Source organism: Cyprinodon tularosa, unplaced genomic scaffold (assembly GCF_016077235.1).
Source record: "Cyprinodon tularosa strain WSP-4 unplaced genomic scaffold, ASM1607723v1 ctg685, whole genome shotgun sequence".
Classification (NCBI taxonomy): domain Eukaryota; kingdom Metazoa; phylum Chordata; class Actinopteri; order Cyprinodontiformes; family Cyprinodontidae; genus Cyprinodon; species Cyprinodon tularosa.
The window spans coordinates 201,429-220,223 of NW_024039435.1; the positions used below are offsets into that span (position 1 = coordinate 201,429).

The window sequence follows — 18,795 nt, forward strand, 5'->3', positions numbered from 1 at the left end:
CCTCTAAAGCGGCGTGTTTTCCTTCAGTAGGGGAACAGATTGTGACTCGCTCATTTCCCGTCGCGTCTCTGACCAAGGAGAAGAGGATCTCCGTCACATTACCCATGGACCAGTTTGTCCAGGAGGGCCTCCAGCTCCGATCCTGCACCTTCCAGGTTCTTGCCTCTCCAACCTATGACCCCCTTTTCACGCTGATGCTCTAATCCACTAATAATGCGAGGTCCTTCTCTGCCCGTCCTGCCTGCAGCTTATGAAGATCGCCTTTGATGAGGAAGTGGCATCAGACCTGGCTGAGAGTTTCAGGAAACACCTCCATAAGCTGCGCTTTCCTCAGCACGTCCAGGGAACCTTTGCTTTCACAGTGGGGCAGAGCGGCAAGCTGGTGTTGGAGCCCAAAACCAAGGACAAGAATCAGTCCTTAAGGTTAGACTCTTTCCATCCACTGGTTTTACTCCTCCTCAGCTGAACACCATGGAGCTCAGGGTACAAACTGTTTATCTGTCATTATCGCCTTCAGGACACTTTCCAAGAACCTGGTGAAGAATGCAAAGAGGACCATCAGTCGACAGTACGTCACCAGGAAGAAGGAGTCTCCGCCATCCTGGGAGAACAGGAGCAGCTTCCAGTCTGAGCTGGATGAAGATGAAATATCAGGTAACTGGTTCTTTACAGGAACATTTTCCTCCAACTCTTTTTCTGGTCCCTAAAGTTCTAAAGTTTGACCAAATCCCTTCCACAGTCTCAGAGGAGGTGGATCAAACCACCATGACCCTGTCCTCCACCATCCGCTCCTCGGACAGACAGACTATGAGCAACGTGGTAGAGCGCGCCTGTTGCCGTGACTACCAGCGCCTGGGTTTGGGCACGCTCAGCAACAGTCTGACGCGATCTAAGAACGAGCCGTTCAGGATCTCTACAGCCAATCGCATGTACACCGTTTGCAGGAGGTAAAGCGTCGTTTTATCTGGAGGAATTTACTTTGCCTTCACTTCCTGTTTGTCATCAGGAGAAATCTAAGATCTGCTTTAGTTTGTGAATCATTTTATATTGTTGGCAACATATTTTAGGCAGTCTAAAATAAAACCTTTTATTGACAATAAGTTAGGCTACAGTCAAACTACAAAACATTTTAAGCATCTCAAAGGGTGTCTGCCTCACGGACTAAAACTGGTAGTTGGTTCCACAGGAGAGGAGCCTGATAACTAAAAGATCTGCCTCCCTTTCTACTTTTAGAAATTCTAGGAACCACTAGTAAACCTGCAGATTGAGAGCGAAGTGCTCTGTTAGGAACAAGTTCTAAGAGACCTGAGCATAGAGTCCAAATCCAACCAGCTGCCCTTCTGTTCCAGCTACCCCGGCCTGCTGATCATCCCCCAGAACATCCCAGACTCCACCATCCATCGGATCTGCCGCTGCTACCGACAGAACCGCTTCCCCGTGGTCTGCTGGAGACATTCCCGAACCAAGGCAGTCCTGCTGCGCTCGGCAGGGCTCCACGCCAAGGGGGTGGTCAGCTTCTTCAAGTCCCCCAACACCACGACTGCAGGTAGCAGGTTTATGTCAGGATGACCGCCTGCAGGGGGATCTGACAGCTTCTTATTGCTGTTCTTTATCATCCTAAACCTTTACAGGAGGAGCTGATACGCACCGGTCACACATTCTAAGACTGTCAGATCTATCAGGATTATTTGTGGGGTTTTTGGCCAAATTCAGGTCTGATTGCAGCTTCAAAAGGATAAATGGCCTAACAGCGCTACCAAAGATGGCACCTCGTGTCACGATCGAATGAAAACTAGGGAGTAAAAGTACACTTTTTGGTTAAGTTAGAGAATGTTTAATAATATGATATACTAATGGATTAAAATAATTTCCATAAAGTCATTCCACATGCAGTATAAAAGAGCTGAAATACTCATTAGTTGGTAGATTTATTTAATAGCTGTAGTTAAGGGCAAACACTCATTTTTAGGACATTTTTATTTTTGATTATCCTGCTCCCACGGCGCAGTGGGTAGCACCCCCTGGCCCGGGGTCTTTCTGCATGGAGTTATCATGTTCTCCCTGAGCATGCATGGGTTCTCTCCGGGTACTCCAGCTTCCTCCCACAGTCCAAAAACATGATTGTTAGGTTAATTGGCTTCTCTAAATTCTCCTTAGGTGTGAGTGTGGATGCTTGTTTGTCTCTGTGTTGCCCTGCGATGGACTGGAGACCTGTCCAGGGTGGACCCCGCCTCTCGCCTGTAGAAAGCTGGAGGTAGACACCAGCACCCCTCGCCACCCCGCTTGGGATAAGCCAGATGGATGGATGGATGTTTATCATCTATTTTCTTCCTCTTTATCCGTGGCCGGGTTGTGGAGGCAGCAGTGTAAGCAGAGATGCCCAGACTTCCCAATCCACACACACCCCCTCCAGCGGCTGTGGGGGGGACCCGAGGAGACACCAGTCAAGCTCGGAGACATAGTCCCTCCAGCGTGTCCTTGGCCTTCCACCAGGCCTCCTCCCATAGGACATGCCTGGAACACCTCCCTAAACTGCCTCCGCCACTTCAGCTGGCTCCTTTCAACATGGAGGAGCAAAGACTCTACTCCAAGCTCCTCCCGGGTAGCTGAGCTCCTCACCCGATCTGAAGAGGGGATTCCACCTTCTCCGGTGGAGAACCATGGCCTTGGATTTGGAGGTGCTGTTCATCATCCCGGATGCTTCACACTCGGCCGCAAACCGCCCCAGTACACACCGAACTGTTGTTTATTGGGGACTCTAGGAGGTCCCAGAGGAAAGCCTGTTAGATATACTAGCCAGCGGCTGACTAGCTCAAGTGATAAGTCAGGCTTCCTGTCAGCAGGAAGCCTGGGTTTGTATTCGAGCTGCCAGTGTGGATCCCTAGGCAATACCCTTCATACCTAGTGGTAAGGGTGTCGCACTTGGAGTTCAAGCCCCACTTCCACGGTCCCTGGGCAAAGACCCTTAACCCCACACTGCTGCAGGGAGTTGGTTTCATTGCTCATAATAACGTGCTGGAAAAAATAAATAAAATGAAATAAAATGACCATTTAGAAATGAACCTACCAAAGATGGCTGACCTATGGGATGGAATCTGTCAGACCCATCCCATAGATCAGCTCTAACCTTCTCCCATCTGCTCTCCACCTCCATCAGTCCCGTCTCAGGCAGACTCTACCAGCCTGGAGCAGGAGAAATACCTCCAAGCCATCATCAACTCCATGCCCTCCTACAGCGAGAGCACAGGCAGGAACACTCTGAGCGGCTTCACCTCCACCCATATGAACACCTCCGGTCAGTGCAGGAACACACTGGGAGCACATGCTGCTGGTCCACCAGCCTCGTCTAATTAACTGGCGACTTTCTCCATCTGCAGATTCATCAGATAAACTCAGACAGCCGAAGATTGGAGACCTGATGAAGCAGGTCCTGGGAAGCAAGGAGGACGTCCCTGGAACCTTCAGCAGAGGAGGTGAGCTGCTTAATGAGCCGTCATGATGACATCAAAGCTGATCAGGGCTGATCACCCCCTCATATCTAGCATCAGTCTGTTTGTGAGTGAAGCAGTTAAGCATCCTCCTCATGTGACGCTGTTGGTTAACGAGCCGTCTCTGTCATTTGGCCTCAGCACTTGGTCAAAAGGGGAAAGTCACCTCCCTCTCTCAGCCCAAAGTCTCTGGCAAAGCTAGAAGCTCTACTAGAGGTATAGTAGGCCACGCCCCCACACTCTTCTTGCTCTCCTCTCTAACCAATCAGATGTCTAACAGTAGCTTCAGTGTGATGTCATTCTTGGGAAAGTTACGTCTGTTTGGACTAAAGGTTTATTGTTGCTTGGGATTTATTGTGTGCATGCTGCCGTCGCCGCTGCTGCAGTTTTATTATGTGGTGTCTTGTTTGTTTGATTTTTCCCTCTGCTGAATAACCGCGGTTCTGCAGTCAGCTCTCTGATAGATCTAGCAAAGTCGGCTCACTGTCTTGTTTGCCAGCTTGGCTGTCGGTAGCCGTGGAAGTGATGACCACCTGCCGTCCACATTAAATGGATTGTTCCAGCAAAGTAGAACGATCTTGCAGAGGCTGTGGAACACATGGGAGACCTGAGGCGTGTGGTCACAGTGCCCACACCCCCACTGCTTTGAAGAGCTGACTGTTTGTGTCCGCGTTGCAGGGAAGTGGGGCAGTATCCGGGGCAGCAGCCGTCTAAGTGCCTACAACCCAGACATCGGGACGCGTTTGGCTGGGAAAGAATCTCCGCAGCCCAATGGAGGACCCAACGACCCGTTATTCCTGCGGCAGCAGAAAGCCTACCTCTACATCATCGGGGATAAGGCCCAGCTTAAGGTGAGAGGAAGAGGGAGATGGTCTGGTAGAAGCAGTGTGACCTCAGCCCTGACAAGGCTGCCTCCTTTCTTCACCCTGTTAATATCCCTCCTTTTTTAAAACACCAAAAAACTATTGAGACCTAATTTAATATCAATTAAATCAATTTCTCAACAATATTCAGCCCCTCGTTATATCAAGGCTCCCTGCAATCTAGGGTAGGAAGTGAGAGTTTAATCTAGAGTGGGAAGTGAGAGTTTAATCTAGAGTGGGAAGTGAGAGTTTAATCTAGAGTGGGAAGTGAGAGTTTAATCTAGAGTGGGAAGTGAGAGTTTAATCTAGAGTGGGAAGTGAGAGTTTAATCTAGAGTGGGAAGTGAGAGTTTAATCTAGAGTGGGAAGTGAGAGTTTAATCTAGAGTGGGAAGTGAGAGTTTAATCTAGAGTGGGAAGTGAGAGTTTAATCTAGAGTGGGAAGTGAGAGTTTAATCTAGAGCGGGAAGTGAGAGTTTAATCTAGAGCGGGAAGTGAGAGTTTAATCTAGAGTGGGAAGTGAGAGTTTAATCTAGAGCGGGAAGTGAGAGTTTAATCTAGAGCGGGAAGTGAGAGTTTAATCTAGAGTGGGAAGTGAGAGAGTTTAATCTAGAGTGGGAAGTGAGAGTTTAATCTAGAGTGGGAAGTGAGAGTTTAATCTAGAGCGGGAAGTGAGAGTTTAATCTAGAGCGGGAAGTGGGAGTTTACTCTAGAGTGGGAAGTGGGAGTTTAATCTAGAGTGGGAAGTGAGAGTTTAATCTAGAGTGGGAAGTGAGAGTTTATTCTAGAGTGGGAAGTGGGAGTTTAATCTAGAGTGGGAAGTGGGAGTTTAATCTAGAGTGGGAAGTGAGAGTTTAATCTAGAGTGGGAAGTGAGAGTTTATTCTAGAGTGGGAAGTGGGAGTTTAATCTAGAGTGGGAAGTGGGAGTTTAATCTAGAGTGGGAAGTGGGAGTTTAATCTAGAGTGGGAAGTGGGAGTTTAATCTAGAGTGGGAAGTGAGAGTTTAATCTAGAGTGGGAAGTGAGAGTTTATTCTAGAGTGGGAAGTGGGAGTTTAATCTAGAGTGGGAAGTGGGATTTAATAAAGAGTGAAAGGGTTTTTAATCCAGAGTGGATTAACTTCTACATAACTGACCCCTAACTTTGCCAGATTTGTCATAAGTCAGGCAAACGCTGGTCTAAATCATCAGGGTGTGACAGTGGGTTAAGGAAAGCTGCAAACTAGCTCAGTGCAGCTGACGTGCCTCCAGGTGAGACGATCACCACCTCATGTAGTTGAGGATGAGCTGTCTGAAGTGTTTCTCACATCCGTGAACTGAATGTGTGTCTTTGAGGTGCAGCAGAATCCAGCTGTGTGTTAAATAATCTGTTCTCCTCAGGGAGGGAAGCAGGACTCGTTCCAGCAGTGGGAGGTGATTCCCATCGAGGTGTGCGACGTGCGGCAGGTGAAGAACAGTTTCAAAAAGCTGATGAAGGCCTGCGTGCCGAGCTCGGCGAACACAGACCCCAATACAAGCTTCCTGCGCCTCCTGGAGGACTCGGAGTGGATGGCTCTGGTTGGTGTTTGCTGCTTTTAGCGCTCTAGTCCCCCGCCGTGTCATGAAGCGAGTCTGACTCTGTGTTCACCGTTTCCAGCTGCACAGAGTGCTGCAGGTGTCTGGTTTGGTGGTGGAGCTGCTGGACACGGGTTCCTCTGTCATGGTCAGCCTGGAGGACGGCTGGGACGTCACCACACAGGTGGGTCCAGACTCTGATGACTCTGCTCCATTTAATGTCTTTGAGCCCAGACGTTCACACTGTCTCTGTAGGTGGTGTCTCTGGTGCAGCTGCTGTCGGACCCGTACTACAGAACCTTTGATGGCTTCCGGCTGCTGGTGGAGAAGGAGTGGTTGTCCTTCGGCCACAGGTTCAGCCACCGCGGGGCGCAGACTCTGGGCAGCCAGAGCAGTGGCTTCACCCCCGTCTTTCTGCAATTCCTGGACTGTGTGCATCAGGTGAGGACAGCGTCTCTCCCTAGTTACAAGCTCACACTGCAGATCTTTCCTGCTCTTCCTGTTGGTGACATTAAACTAAAACCGTTCCTCCATCTTAGATCCACCTTCAGTTCCCCATGGAGTTCGAGTTCAGCCAGTACTACTTGAAGTTCCTGGCCTATCACTATATGTCCAACCGCTTCCGCACCTTCCTGCTGGATTCCGACTACGACCGGATCGAACTAGGTGAGCCGGGCCCGCTAGGTCCCAGCAGTTTTCCTCCTCTGCTGCTTGTCGCTGACCGCTGTGTGGATGCAGGCGTGTTGTACGAGGAGAAAAGCGACAGGAGGAACCCTCAGGTGTGCAAGTCTGTGTGGGACTACATCGACAGGCTCAACAAGAAAGCCCCCATCTTCTTCAACTACATGTTCTCCCCAGAGGATGAGGAGGTGAGGCCGGCTGCTGATTGGTTTGTTTTCTGAGTGAAATCTGGATTCTGATCATGATCATGAAGACGAGGCAGACCTGATGCAGGAATGTGTTGCTGCAGGTCTTGCGGCCGTACACGTTTATCTCCAACCTGAAGGTGTGGGACTTCTACCTGGAGGAGACGCTGTCTGAGGGCCCCCCCTTCGACTGGGAGCTGAAGAGCAGGCAGGAGCGGCTGGCGGAGGAGACGGCGGAGAAAGCCGACACCGCTGCTCCAAAATCCCAGCGGCGCGTCGTGTGGCCGTGTTACGACAACGTGAGCAAGGAGTTGCCTGACGCCATCACCAAACTCCTGCAAGACCTGCAGAACCTGGAAGCGGAGCTAGGACAGACGTCAGAGAAATGGAAGGACACGTGGGACAAGATCAAGACCACGCAGAGGACTGAGACCAAACTGGAGAGCAAAGTAAGTCCAGAATTTGATTTCCCTCCGAGGTTCTGATGCTAGCTTTAGCTTTGAAAAGCATCTGGGAATATTTCCTCTCTGTCCTCCTCAGCTATCGTTCTCCAGTTCTCTGTTGATGTCCTCTAACCTGAGCCACCAGCGGCGTTCCCAGGGCGTGTGTCTGCAGGAGAGTGGTGTGGGATCATCCATCAAGCTGGGACTGGACTGCAAGGCCAGCGCCACGTCCACGCCTGTGTCGGGGCGGCAGAGCACGAGCACGCTCTACAGCCAGTTCCAGAGCACCGAGAGCGAGAACAGGTCTGCTCCGTTTACTGCCTCTTTCTGGGTGTTTGGTTACAATGTGCTGAAATCAATTAGAATATTAGAGGACATGGTTTATTTCAAAAAGCTCAAATCAAACCGATTTGTTAGTCTGAGAGATTTATCTAAAGAACAAACTTTGAGGATTATTTCTCACAGCTAATAAAACTCAAAGTTAGGGTCCATTTCTCAATTCACAAGAACACGAGTAGGGACTGGTGTTCTCACCGAGTACGTGCTGAACAAGACCCCAGGAGAGTACGGACTCTGGGATAACGCAGAATAAATCTGGGTCAATTGGAACAGAAGCGGACTGATGACATCACCACATTCAAAGCTCGTCTGGAGCTGCATCTCGCCTCCTGTTATTAACTGTATCTAGATCAGGGTTCACTAACCTTTTAAAGGCTGAAAGGTACCGAGTCATAGGAAGGGCTACCAATACTGACCCAAATAAAATAACAAAATTAAAAGAAAAAATAGAAATATGTTTACATTTCTTTCATTTTTGTGTATTTTATTTTAGACATTGTCATTTTGAAAAGTTGTAGCCCATCTGCTGCTGCAGACGGGCCTGGCTGTGGCTAGCCTCACAGCTGCGCTGGTTGCCACAGTCCTCAACGTCTGAACTAAATCAGTAAATGGGCCATATGGTGAACTTAAAGAATAATGTTATCATCTCAGATGATATTAAAACATACTTTTATAGAACAACAGCAATAGAAAAGAACTTTAAATTTAGTGCTGTGAGTAATAACCGCAGTGCATGCTGGGAGGCCTGTCAGTCTGGAGAACGGACAATCTGCCCTGATGCATGCTGGGTAAAGAGGGAGGGGCGAGAATAAGATCCGGAGACTTTCAGTTCTCAGTCTTATGTTGTGAGTGCGAACGATGCGGGAGCTGAGGCTGATGACGTTTAACGAGCACAGGAGAAGTACGCAGATCTAGAAACGAGCTCTTTTCAAGGTGTTCCCTGGTTTTTGGGCCACGGTTCCAGTTTGGTTTCTCTACATGTTTTGTGCAGAATGAGGCCAGTCTCTTCTGTCTGAGTTTGTGGTTTTATAATTGTTTTTATTATTACCTATGTTTAGGTTCATAATGCCAGAATTTAAATCTAAACTCCAAATCTGATGAGACCAAATCATTTTCTTTACTTGACTAATTTCTATGATAGGTCATTTTTAAGGGACCTTATGTTGCGTAATGGTCCAAAATTATTGTTTTTTGTAAAAAATAAAAATGTGCATTTCTAAAATTTGACATTTATACAGACTGGTTAATTTTGTTAACCATATTATCTGCTGATGATGATCCACTGTGTCTTATAAAGTCCAAAGACGACTAACAGAACTTTGTGTTATAGTTGTTGTAGTAGCTGTTAGCATTAATCACCAAAATAAACATAATATAATATTCAGTAGCCATTTAGAGATGCAGTTTTAGATCAGACTTTCTAGAAGGAACCATACCTGAACCCAACTAGTCTCATATTTGCCTTTTAAACCCACCAGGAGCTTCGAAGGCATTTTGTACAAAAGAGGAGCGTTGCTGAAACCATGGAAACCAAGGTGGTTTGTGCTGGATAAGACGAAACACCAGGTAAAATGCATCAGGTTTCCTCAGTAGCCCAAGCTGTATGCAAAGAACTTCCTCCAGTTTCTAACACATCTCTACTTATAGCTGCGATACTACGACAGCAGACAGGACAAAGAGTGCAAAGGTGTCATCGACCTGGCAGAGGTGGAGTCGGTCACAGTAGGAACACCTACCATGGGGGCACCAAAAAACGTTGAGGAGAAAGCCTTCTTTGATGTGAGTTCTTTAAAAAGAAGTGAACCTGTTCAGTGTGCTGCTTTAAATAGCAGTCAGAAACTAAAAAAAGAAAATTCAAGTTATCTGCCTAAAACATTGACAGACCTACTCACTCCTTTTATGGTCTTGATCTTGCATCGAGTTTAAAATAACAGCATCTCCACACATCTGCCCTTAGAAAATCAATATTTAGTTGATGTTACACTAGGGCTAGGCGATAAACTGAATTAATTCGATTAATTCATGTTTTTAAAAGTCCATGAAAGTTAGAAATTTTGCAAAATCGTAAAATCGATTCTGCATTTTTACTTGCCTCCTTTTCCTCCATCTGCGTGATAGTGTACTGTATTGTTTATATATTTTTTACTAATCAGTACAATTATTGTTGGGTGAACATTTGTTACTTGCACAAGATTTATGATATGAATATTTAAGTTTAATTTATTTTTTTTAACAATATGTTTATTGTTGGCTCAATATTTGTTACTTTGGACTATATATGTCTGAATAAAGTAAACCTATTAAAATAGATGCATGTAGTTTTTAAAAATGACACTAAACTCATATGGGGAGTAGAACATGATGGAATAACATAAAATCAAGGGGTCAATGTAAAAAAACAGCGTTCCCCTTTAAATTCTATTAAAATCTTAATTGTCCAAGATGACTAAAAACATTTTTTAGCCATATCTATGTTAAGCTTTCCTTACCTATGGTCAGAGTTTTCCATTCTTTGAAAGTTCTCGTCCTACAACTTTCAGGTGCTCTTTGGCACTAGACAGTGTTTCCCCCTGAAAAATAAGGCATTAAGTAAAAGACATGTAGGAGCTTGGAGAGAAGAGCTAGTCTAAACATTAACAGAAGCTTGAATTAAATCTGATCTAAATGCTTTAAGATGACTTAATTGTTGCTGATTGATTCTTATATAGATTAACTGAACAGAATTTTATCCCTGGCAAACCTGGTGTGTCTGACACAATATAATAATAATAATTATCCCCTGAGGCCTTTTATTTTTCTTTCATTAATTCTGACCTTTCCTGTGTTTGTGGATCCCTTTAACTTTAACCATCCTTTGTCTGCTTTCAGCTGAAGACGGCCAAGCGGATGTATAACTTCTGTGCCCAGGAGAGTTCCAACGCACAGCTGTGGATGGACAGTATTCAGAGCTGCCTGTCAGACGCCTAGAAAAGAGGCGGGGCTTTAAACTCACCCAGGAACTAACAGGGAGCGTTGCTTTGCCTGCTGGATTTCTCTGCTGAACAACCTCAGCAGAACAAAGAGGGAAAGGGGCCTTTCACCACTGATCACTAGTGTTGAACTAATAATCTGTCACATGTTACAGTGTTTCTGTTAGTAAAGAGAAAAGCAGTCCCAGAGGGAGTCTGAACACGCTGTCTGGGCGCCATCCTGCAGCTTGGAGCGGCGCCACCTTCCTTCCAGACCCTCCTCCTGTAAACTACCACCTGTCCCCTCTCTACTAACCCCCCCCCCTCCCACTCACACTTTAAGGAGGAATGACGGAGGAGCTGCAGACCGCCAAGCTGCTCACTGAACTCATTAGACTGCCTGGTTGATGGACCAAATCTGCCCTGAGGATGACCTCATAAAGCTCTGCTCCCACTGCCCCATGCAGCCCACCCATAGGATGCTCTGGCCAGCATGTTGCCCTGGAGACGGTGGAGCAGGAGAACTCTGCAACGGTTCATGAAGGATTTCCTTTTTTATTTTGTTTTGGGGTTTTTAAAAACAGAAGGAGCAATCTCCCGTTAGCTGTTCTCAACATGCCCAGGAATGACCCAGAAGAATCGGCTGGAGATCCAGAATAAATGTTTACATAAAAGATGAACGTTTCCTCGCTCGGCTCGGCTTTGCTCGCTTTTACCAAACCACTACTACAACGGAGATGTTTAAGGGAAGCAGAAGGAAAAGGAGGGATTTCTATCATGTCTTTGAAACAATCTGAAGGCGGGAGGTGGGGATGAGGGGCTGGGTCGGCCGCAGAGGTGGAAACCAGTTGGAAAAGGAAAATTCTTTTCTTTTAGACCAGAGTAGTTCAGTTTTCTACTTCTTAGAGATCAATCGTTCCGTTTCCTTTACTGCGATGAAACTAAACAGCCTTGGAGCCTGGATGGAGAAAGCTGCCATCATTTTCCTTTAACTTTGCTACCAAGGCTGCAGCCGGTAACCCCCCCACCCCCCTCCACCATCCCTCTGTTTGTATCATACACCTCTACTGCTGTCTGAACAGAAACTGTAGTTTATTTGTGTCTTAACAGCTCCTGTGTATATACTACTCCAGATTTGTATGTAACATTTATGGTAGTAATTTATTTAACTTGTCTCGAGAAAAGCACCACTTTGTGTTGAAATTAGGAATTCAATGTGCCATTTATTTCTGTATTAATGTGACTAATACCTTTTTTTAATGCGCAAGTAAACATTTATTGCTCTTTTATTTGTTTACACAGTCATTATTACTTTGATCAGAGATCTGAGGCGGTGTTTCAGTAGAGGAGTCTCTGGGTTCCGTCATCACCTAGAGGGGTTTTATTGTTCCCCTAATAAAAATAAATATCAGACATCAAATCCTCCCTGATTCTGTTCTGCTCGCCGGCTGCGTCATCGCCAACCGCTGGCATCAACTTCACCTGGAAATGTTTAAAAAACAAAGCAGCAGTTTTTAGTATTTCTTTATGAGCATCAATTGTTTCTAATGTTGGGGCTGCTCAGTGGCACAGTGCAGCAAGAAGGTTCTGGGTTCGATTCTCAGCCCGGGTCTTTCTGCATGTTCTCCATGAGCATGTGTGGGTTCTCTCCGGGTACTCCTGCTTCCTCCCACAGTCCAGAAACAGGACTGTCAGGTTAATGTAGGTGTGAGTCCGTGTGTGTGTGTTAATGGTTGTTTGTCTCTGTGTCGCCCTGCGATGGACTGGAGACCTGTCCAGGTTGGACCCGCCTCTCACCCACTGACAGCTGGAGACGGGCACCAGCACCCCTCGCCACCCCTTCGGGATAAGCGTGTTAGAAAATGGATGGATGGATGTTTCAAATATCAATAAAATGTTATGAATGCATCAGAGGTTACTTCACAGGTCAGGTCTAATCAGCTCTTTAGTTCTGCTTTGTGGCTTCTTGCTGATCCAAACTATTTTCAGGCATCGGCTCCGTTTTAGGCGACCATCCTGTAATAAGCAGCTGGAGCAGAAAGCAGCATGATGGCTTCCATCAGCCCAGAATCAAAGGGTCTCTGGTTTGTTCTTCAGGAAGCTCAACTCACCACAATCCTTTATTTATTGGTTCATTGTTTTGTTTAGAAATGACCCTCTGAGCCGGGATGTCAATCATGTCCGTCTGGTTTTTAGACTCTGAATAAATAACATGGATTTAAATGCTCCATCGTCTCATCAGTTTTTAACAACTTGTTTATTTTTTTCTGGTTGTTTATTGAATTATGTCTGTTAGAGTTTACCAATGGTTAAGCCATTTTCTTTTCACTTGACTGAGAATCAAGACAATCTTCTAGAGGTGTGGAAATTCAATATCATGATGAAACGTGTCTGATGGCGATCAATTGCAACAACAGAATAAGGGGGATAATCAAGTTGTCTAGTTTATTAAATTCAGTTTATTTCTATAGCGCCAATTCACGACACGTCATCTAAAGGCACTTTACAGTTCAACCAGATCATGCAGCCAGATTGATTCAAAGTTCTTTAACCAGCTGATTGCATAAATTTATTGACTCAGAAGCAATGTTTGTAGCGACAGTGGAGAGGAAAAACTCCCTTTGAACAGGAAGAAACCTCCAGCAGAACCAGGCTCAGTGTGAGCGGCCATCTGCTGAGGCCGACTGGGGTTCAAGGAGACAGAAGCAGACATAGAAAAAGAAGCATAGATACAAAAGGCAACTGTCAACCAGCTCCACAGACGGCCCCGTCCAGGAAACACACAGCCAGGCAGACGAGCTCCGAGCCAGCTCCCATGCCAGAGGACGAAGAGAGCACATCCAGTTAGTCACAGTCAGAGAAACAGGACTACACTGGAAAACAGGCCGATCTCCAGCATCTATAAACAAAGGTGTTGATGGCAGCAGCACAGCTGATATTTCTCTCCAGGATGGAGTCACAGCCAAACAGGAACAGACCAGATGAAGCTACTATGAGAAAAAGCAGAGAGAGCAGAACGTTAGAGATAGAACTGACAGATTCTGCAGAGTGGGAGAATAGAAAGAGAATGAAGCAGAATGATGAAAAGGGGTCCCTATGTCCTCCAGCAGTCTAAGCCTATAGCAGCATAACTATCGAAATAGAGCAATAGAACATTAGAGATTGAACTAACAGATTCTGCAGAGTGGGAGAATAGAGATACACTGCCTGGCCAAAAAAAAAGTCGCCACCTGGATTCAACTAAGCAGACAGGTACGAGCCTCCTATCGGATAATTACTGCATGGGCGATTATCGTTCAGCTGGCAACAAGTTATTTAACCCCAACTGGTGCAATGGAAGAAGGTCATGTGGTCTGATGAGTCCAGATTTACCCTGTTCCAGAGTGATGGGCCAATCAGGGTAAAAAGAGTGGCAGGTGAAGTGACGCACCCACCATGCCTAGTGCCTACTGTACAAGCCTGTGGGGGCGGGGTTATGATCTGGGGTGCTCAAAGAAGTCAACTGACTACCTGAATATACTGAATGACCAGGTTATTCCATCAATGGACTTTTATGCCCTGATGGCACAGGCATATTCCAAGATGGCAATGCCAGGATTCATCGGGCTCAAATTGTGAAAGACTGGTTCAGGGAGCATGACACATCATTTTCACACATGGATTGGCCACCACAGAGTCCAGACCTCAACCCCATTGAGAATCTTTGGGATGTGCTAGAGGGGGCTTTGCGCAGCGGTCAGACTCTACCATCATCAATGCAGAAAAATTAATGCAACAATGGATGGAAATAAATCTTTTACCTTTGCAGAAGCGTATCGAAACAATGCCACAGCGAATGCGTTCTGTAATCAAAGCTAAAGGCGGTCCAACAAAGTGTTAGAGTGACTTTTTTTTTGGCCAGGCAGTGTAGAATGAAGCAGAATGATGAAAAAGGGGTCCCTATGTCCTCCAGCAGTCTAAGCCTATAGCAGCATAACTATAGAGATAGCTCAGGATAACCTGAGCCACTCTAACTAGAAGCTTTATCAAAAAGGAAAGTTTTAAGCCTAGCCTTAAAAGTAGACAGGGTGTCTGCCTCACGGACTAAAACTGGTAGTTGGTTCCACAGGAGAGGAGCCTGATAACTAAAAGATCTGCCTCCCATTCTACTTTTAGAAATTCTAGGAACCACTAATAAACCTGCAGATTGAGAGCGAAGTGCTCTGTTAGGAACATAACACACAATTTTTATTTTCCATTTAAGGCTTTACCGGTATATGTCAGCTTATTTTTACAATATTCCTCAGATGAAGAAGGAAATTCTAGAAACCTCTTTGATATGGGATTTAAATGACAGGTCCTGATCAAAAACACCAATATTTTTTTCTTTATTATCTGAAATCAGTTTAATCCCATCCAAATGAAGTGACTGACTAATCAGTTTCTTTTTCAGAGACTCTGGTCCAAAGACTATAACTTCTGTTTTGTCTGAATTCAGAAGCAGAAAGTTAAGAGTCATCCAGGTTTTTATGTCTTCAGACATGCCTGTAATCTATGTAATGGGTTAACTTCATCTGGATTATAGACAGATATAGCTGGGTATCATCAGCATAACAGTGGAAATTAATCCCATGCTGTCTAATAATTCTACCGATTGGGAGCATATACCGTAAATTCTCTAATATAGGCCCGGGCCTTTATTTCACTCAAGTGCATCGCGGTCCAGGCCTTTATTGGATAGAGGCCAGAATTAGAGACAGGCCTCTATTGCTATTTGAGCAAAACAGACTACCAGTGGAATGAATAAAAATGAGATTTTGTGTCTATTTGAACCTATAAAACATAGGGTCATTTATTGAAAAAGTACAGTTACCATGTCTCGCTTGGTTTGAAGTAAAAAAAAAAAAAAATCCTCAAATTCTGTTTAATTCTCCTCCTCAGTTTCCTCCTCCTCTTCATCTCTCCCTTTATTCTCCTCATCACTCGCGCTCCTCCTCCTGTTCTGCTGCGTGTCTGTTCTCTTCCTCGCGCAGACGGGCAGCAGTCAGGGCCTGTCGTCCAGCCGCGCAGGGCTGTGGTACTTGTATGTTACTACCACAAGTATAATGTTGAGGTATGCCCAGAAAAAACGTTTATAGCCCCGGCCTGTATTAGAGACCAGCCATTATTTACCTCCTCTGACAGCGAGACCGGCCATTATTAGAGACCCGGCCGCTATTGGAATACAGGCCAATATTAGAGAATTTACGGTATAAACTAAAGAGAATTGATCCTAGCCCCTAAACCAGTCTAGTGATGTTCTGGTGCATAAGTACAGATACAAGTCCATTATCTGAGGCCATGAGAATATCATTAGTGACTTTCACCAGAGCTGTTTCAGTGCTATGATGAGCTCTAAAGCCAGACTGAAACTCTTCAAAAAGTTCATTATGGTGGAAGTGATCGCAAACTTGTTTGGCAACGACTTTCTCAAGAATTTTAGATCAGAAAGGAAGATTGGATATAGGTCTATAACTGACAGTTATTTGGATCAAGAGACGGTTTCTTAAGTAAAGATTTAATTATCGTTTTCATATAATTCTGTCTTTTGAAAAGCAACCAGCACTGTTGTTTCTTAAATATTCTGGGTCAGTTTGCGGCCTCTTTGTGGTACCACCTGCTGCAGCATTCAGAGGCAATCTTAACATAACTAAAATGCAAACCATTACATCTAGAGCACTTTCCTGCTGAATGTTACTGATTTGACACAAAATGTGTTTTTAACTTTCTGTAAACCGTTAGACCGGGAAATCTTTAAATTAACATTTGGTTGGTATTACCCTTTTTACAATGGGAATTGTTTTGTCTTTGAGATAATTTCTCCAAAAAAACTGCTTAAATTGTTTCTCATCAATTTATTCTCATATATTCTCCAGTTATTCTACAGAAAGATGTATTTCAAATTCAAAAATACTTCATCGAAACAAAAGAGAACTTAATTAAATCAAGTAGTTCATATCAGTGCTGCCAACAAGCTGATGTTATTTTTCATCAGTCATGTTATTTGTGTCATAAGTGTTAAACCAAACTCTTCTCTATTAACTTTTCCTCCAAAGTCACAGTCAGCCATTTACAAGTTCAGATGCTCCAAGGCCTCAAAGTGCATTTTTTACTGATCCTTTAAAAGTACATATTCTTCCTTCTATATTTTTACCGCTTCATTGCTTCATAAAGGCAGCAAAGTTAGCAAATAAGTCTACTCGATGTATACTGTGATTGTGTAAAATGTTGTATACTGATTAGGAAAATGTTTTTTTCCATTCATAACTCATGGAGAAGCAAACTGGCTTTATTAAAAACAGACAAATGTTCCATCATAAGGATGTTCTTTGTTCCCAAGTCACACAAAGATGTATTAATATCCTTCATTCCTTGTCTTTGTATCATGGATACCAGATCTCCCTGTATGCAGATGACTTGCTGCTCTCATTCAGAGCTCTGCAAACCTTACCTTTCTGCGATTAAGATTTGTCAGGTTTATGGTCCTGATTGAAGAAATCTCCCCTAAGGTTTTTGTTTTGTTTTGTGGCAGCAACCACGACTGAGTTTCCAGTCTTCAGGCTCTAAAAACTTAATTTGACTTCTCCAAACATCTTGCTGTGGTAACCATGACATGACAAAAATACTGTTTTTAATTATTATGTGAGCAGCTGCAGATTTCTGCTCCAGAACCTTCAGGAACATCTGCTCCACAACTTTAGCTGTGATGGAGTTTGAGTTTGCTCAATTGCTGCAGCAGTTGAGCAGAAACTCAATACCATAGGTGTGTTTATTGACTTATGTAAAGCATTTGATACCATTGATCATGCACGACTATGAGGTAAATGTGAACTGTATGGCCTACGGGGGGGTTACATACCAGTGGTTAAAAAGTTATCTAAGTAATAGATTACAATATGTACAAATCAATAACACAAAGTCACAAACAGGCATAGTAAAATTTGGTCTTCCTCAAGGCTCGGTCCTAGGACCTAAATTATTTATACTTCATTTAAATTATATTTTTGCAGTTTCCAGTAATTTAAAGTTTATCATGTTTGCTGATGATACAAATCTATTTTTTTCTGGAGAAAATTTGGATGAAATAATAAAAAGGATAGAAAAAGAGTTAGCTGACTTGAAAACATGGTTTGATTATAATAAACTGTCGTTAAATGAAGGGAAAACTAAATTGATAGTATTCTCTGGTAATCTGGTCTATAACGATATAAACTTATGTATAAATGGAGTTAAAATTGAAATAGTTAATGAGACAAACATTTTAGGGATTATTATAGACAACAAACTTAGATGGAAGCCTCACACAGAAAATATTAGAAATAAAATTGCAAAAACTATTGGAATATTATTTAAAATAAAAGATTTAATAAATATTAAAGGCCTGCATATTATGTATTCCTCTTTGGTTATGCCTTATTTGTCTTATTGTTCAGAAGTATGGAGAAATGCAAATAAAACAATTGTTGCAAAAAAAGCTATAAGGCTTATTAATAAGGTGGGAAACCGTGAACCAACTGATAAACTCTTCATTCAAAGCAATACATTCAAAGACATTGTTTATATAAAAATACTAGAAATAATGCATAAAGCAGTGAACAAAAGTCTTCCTTCTGGTATTCAGAAATTATTTGATAATATAATTTGTGAGGTTTGTTTATATTTGAATGTACCAAAGAGACGAGCCAGATAAAGTCTAGATGTGTTTCAGTTATTGGTGTGAAAATGTGGAATGAATTGAATGATGATTTGAAGTTATGTTCTTTCTTGGTGAATTTTAAAAGGGCTTTAAATGTAAAATGATAAAATCCTATGTTATGTAGATTTGAATATTTATATACGCAGTAAAGAACCTGGAGGGTTGTAAAGGTTGTAAATATAAAACAGGGCAGGCAATAATAATCTTTGCTTCAGCATATTCCTTTTTTTTTGGTAAATTGTTGGTTTTGTTTTGTTGTTTAATGTTTGATTATTTGCTAAAAAAAATAAAGTGAAAGTGAAGCATTTTTAGACTCGGGTCCATGCTGGTGTAAAACTCTGCTGTGATAGTAACGAACTTAATTAAAAAACAGAGCCGACACCTGACTGAGTTTCAGAGCTCATCATAGCACTGAAACAGCTCTGGTGAAAGTCACTAATGATATTCTCATGGCCTCAGATAATGGACTTGTATCTGTGCTCGTCCTGTTAGATCTTAGTGCTGCATTTGATACAGTTGACCATAATATTCTTTTAGAAAGACTTGAATATTTTGTTGGAATTAAAGGAACAGCACTAGACTG

The 18,795-nt window shown here is 43.8% G+C and overlaps 1 protein-coding gene across 4 annotated transcripts in view; it reads left to right on the forward strand.

Moving 5' to 3' along the window:
- Positions 1-11,920, forward strand: part of sbf1 (SET binding factor 1) — an 85,850-nt gene extending 73,930 nt beyond the window's left edge. For 3 of the 4 annotated variants that reach the window (XM_038267797.1, XM_038267799.1, XM_038267800.1), the window contains 19 exons: positions 28-155; positions 248-423; positions 518-654; positions 740-947; positions 1,350-1,546; positions 3,158-3,295; positions 3,378-3,473; positions 3,630-3,704; positions 4,167-4,339; positions 5,729-5,905; positions 5,985-6,086; positions 6,158-6,343; positions 6,442-6,568; positions 6,641-6,771; positions 6,873-7,217; positions 7,309-7,514; positions 9,029-9,116; positions 9,198-9,329; positions 10,419-11,920. In XM_038267797.1, coding sequence (XP_038123725.1) covers positions 28-155; positions 248-423; positions 518-654; positions 740-947; positions 1,350-1,546; positions 3,158-3,295; positions 3,378-3,473; positions 3,630-3,704; positions 4,167-4,339; positions 5,729-5,905; positions 5,985-6,086; positions 6,158-6,343; positions 6,442-6,568; positions 6,641-6,771; positions 6,873-7,217; positions 7,309-7,514; positions 9,029-9,116; positions 9,198-9,329; positions 10,419-10,517 — 2,921 coding nt within the window. In that variant the 3' untranslated portion in view covers positions 10,518-11,920. The remainder of the gene's footprint in view (positions 1-27; positions 156-247; positions 424-517; positions 655-739; positions 948-1,349; positions 1,547-3,157; positions 3,296-3,377; positions 3,474-3,629; positions 3,705-4,166; positions 4,340-5,728; positions 5,906-5,984; positions 6,087-6,157; positions 6,344-6,441; positions 6,569-6,640; positions 6,772-6,872; positions 7,218-7,308; positions 7,515-9,028; positions 9,117-9,197; positions 9,330-10,418) is intronic. The other variant, XM_038267798.1, reaches the window with a different exon arrangement.
- The last annotated feature ends 6,875 nt before the right edge of the window (positions 11,921-18,795 follow it).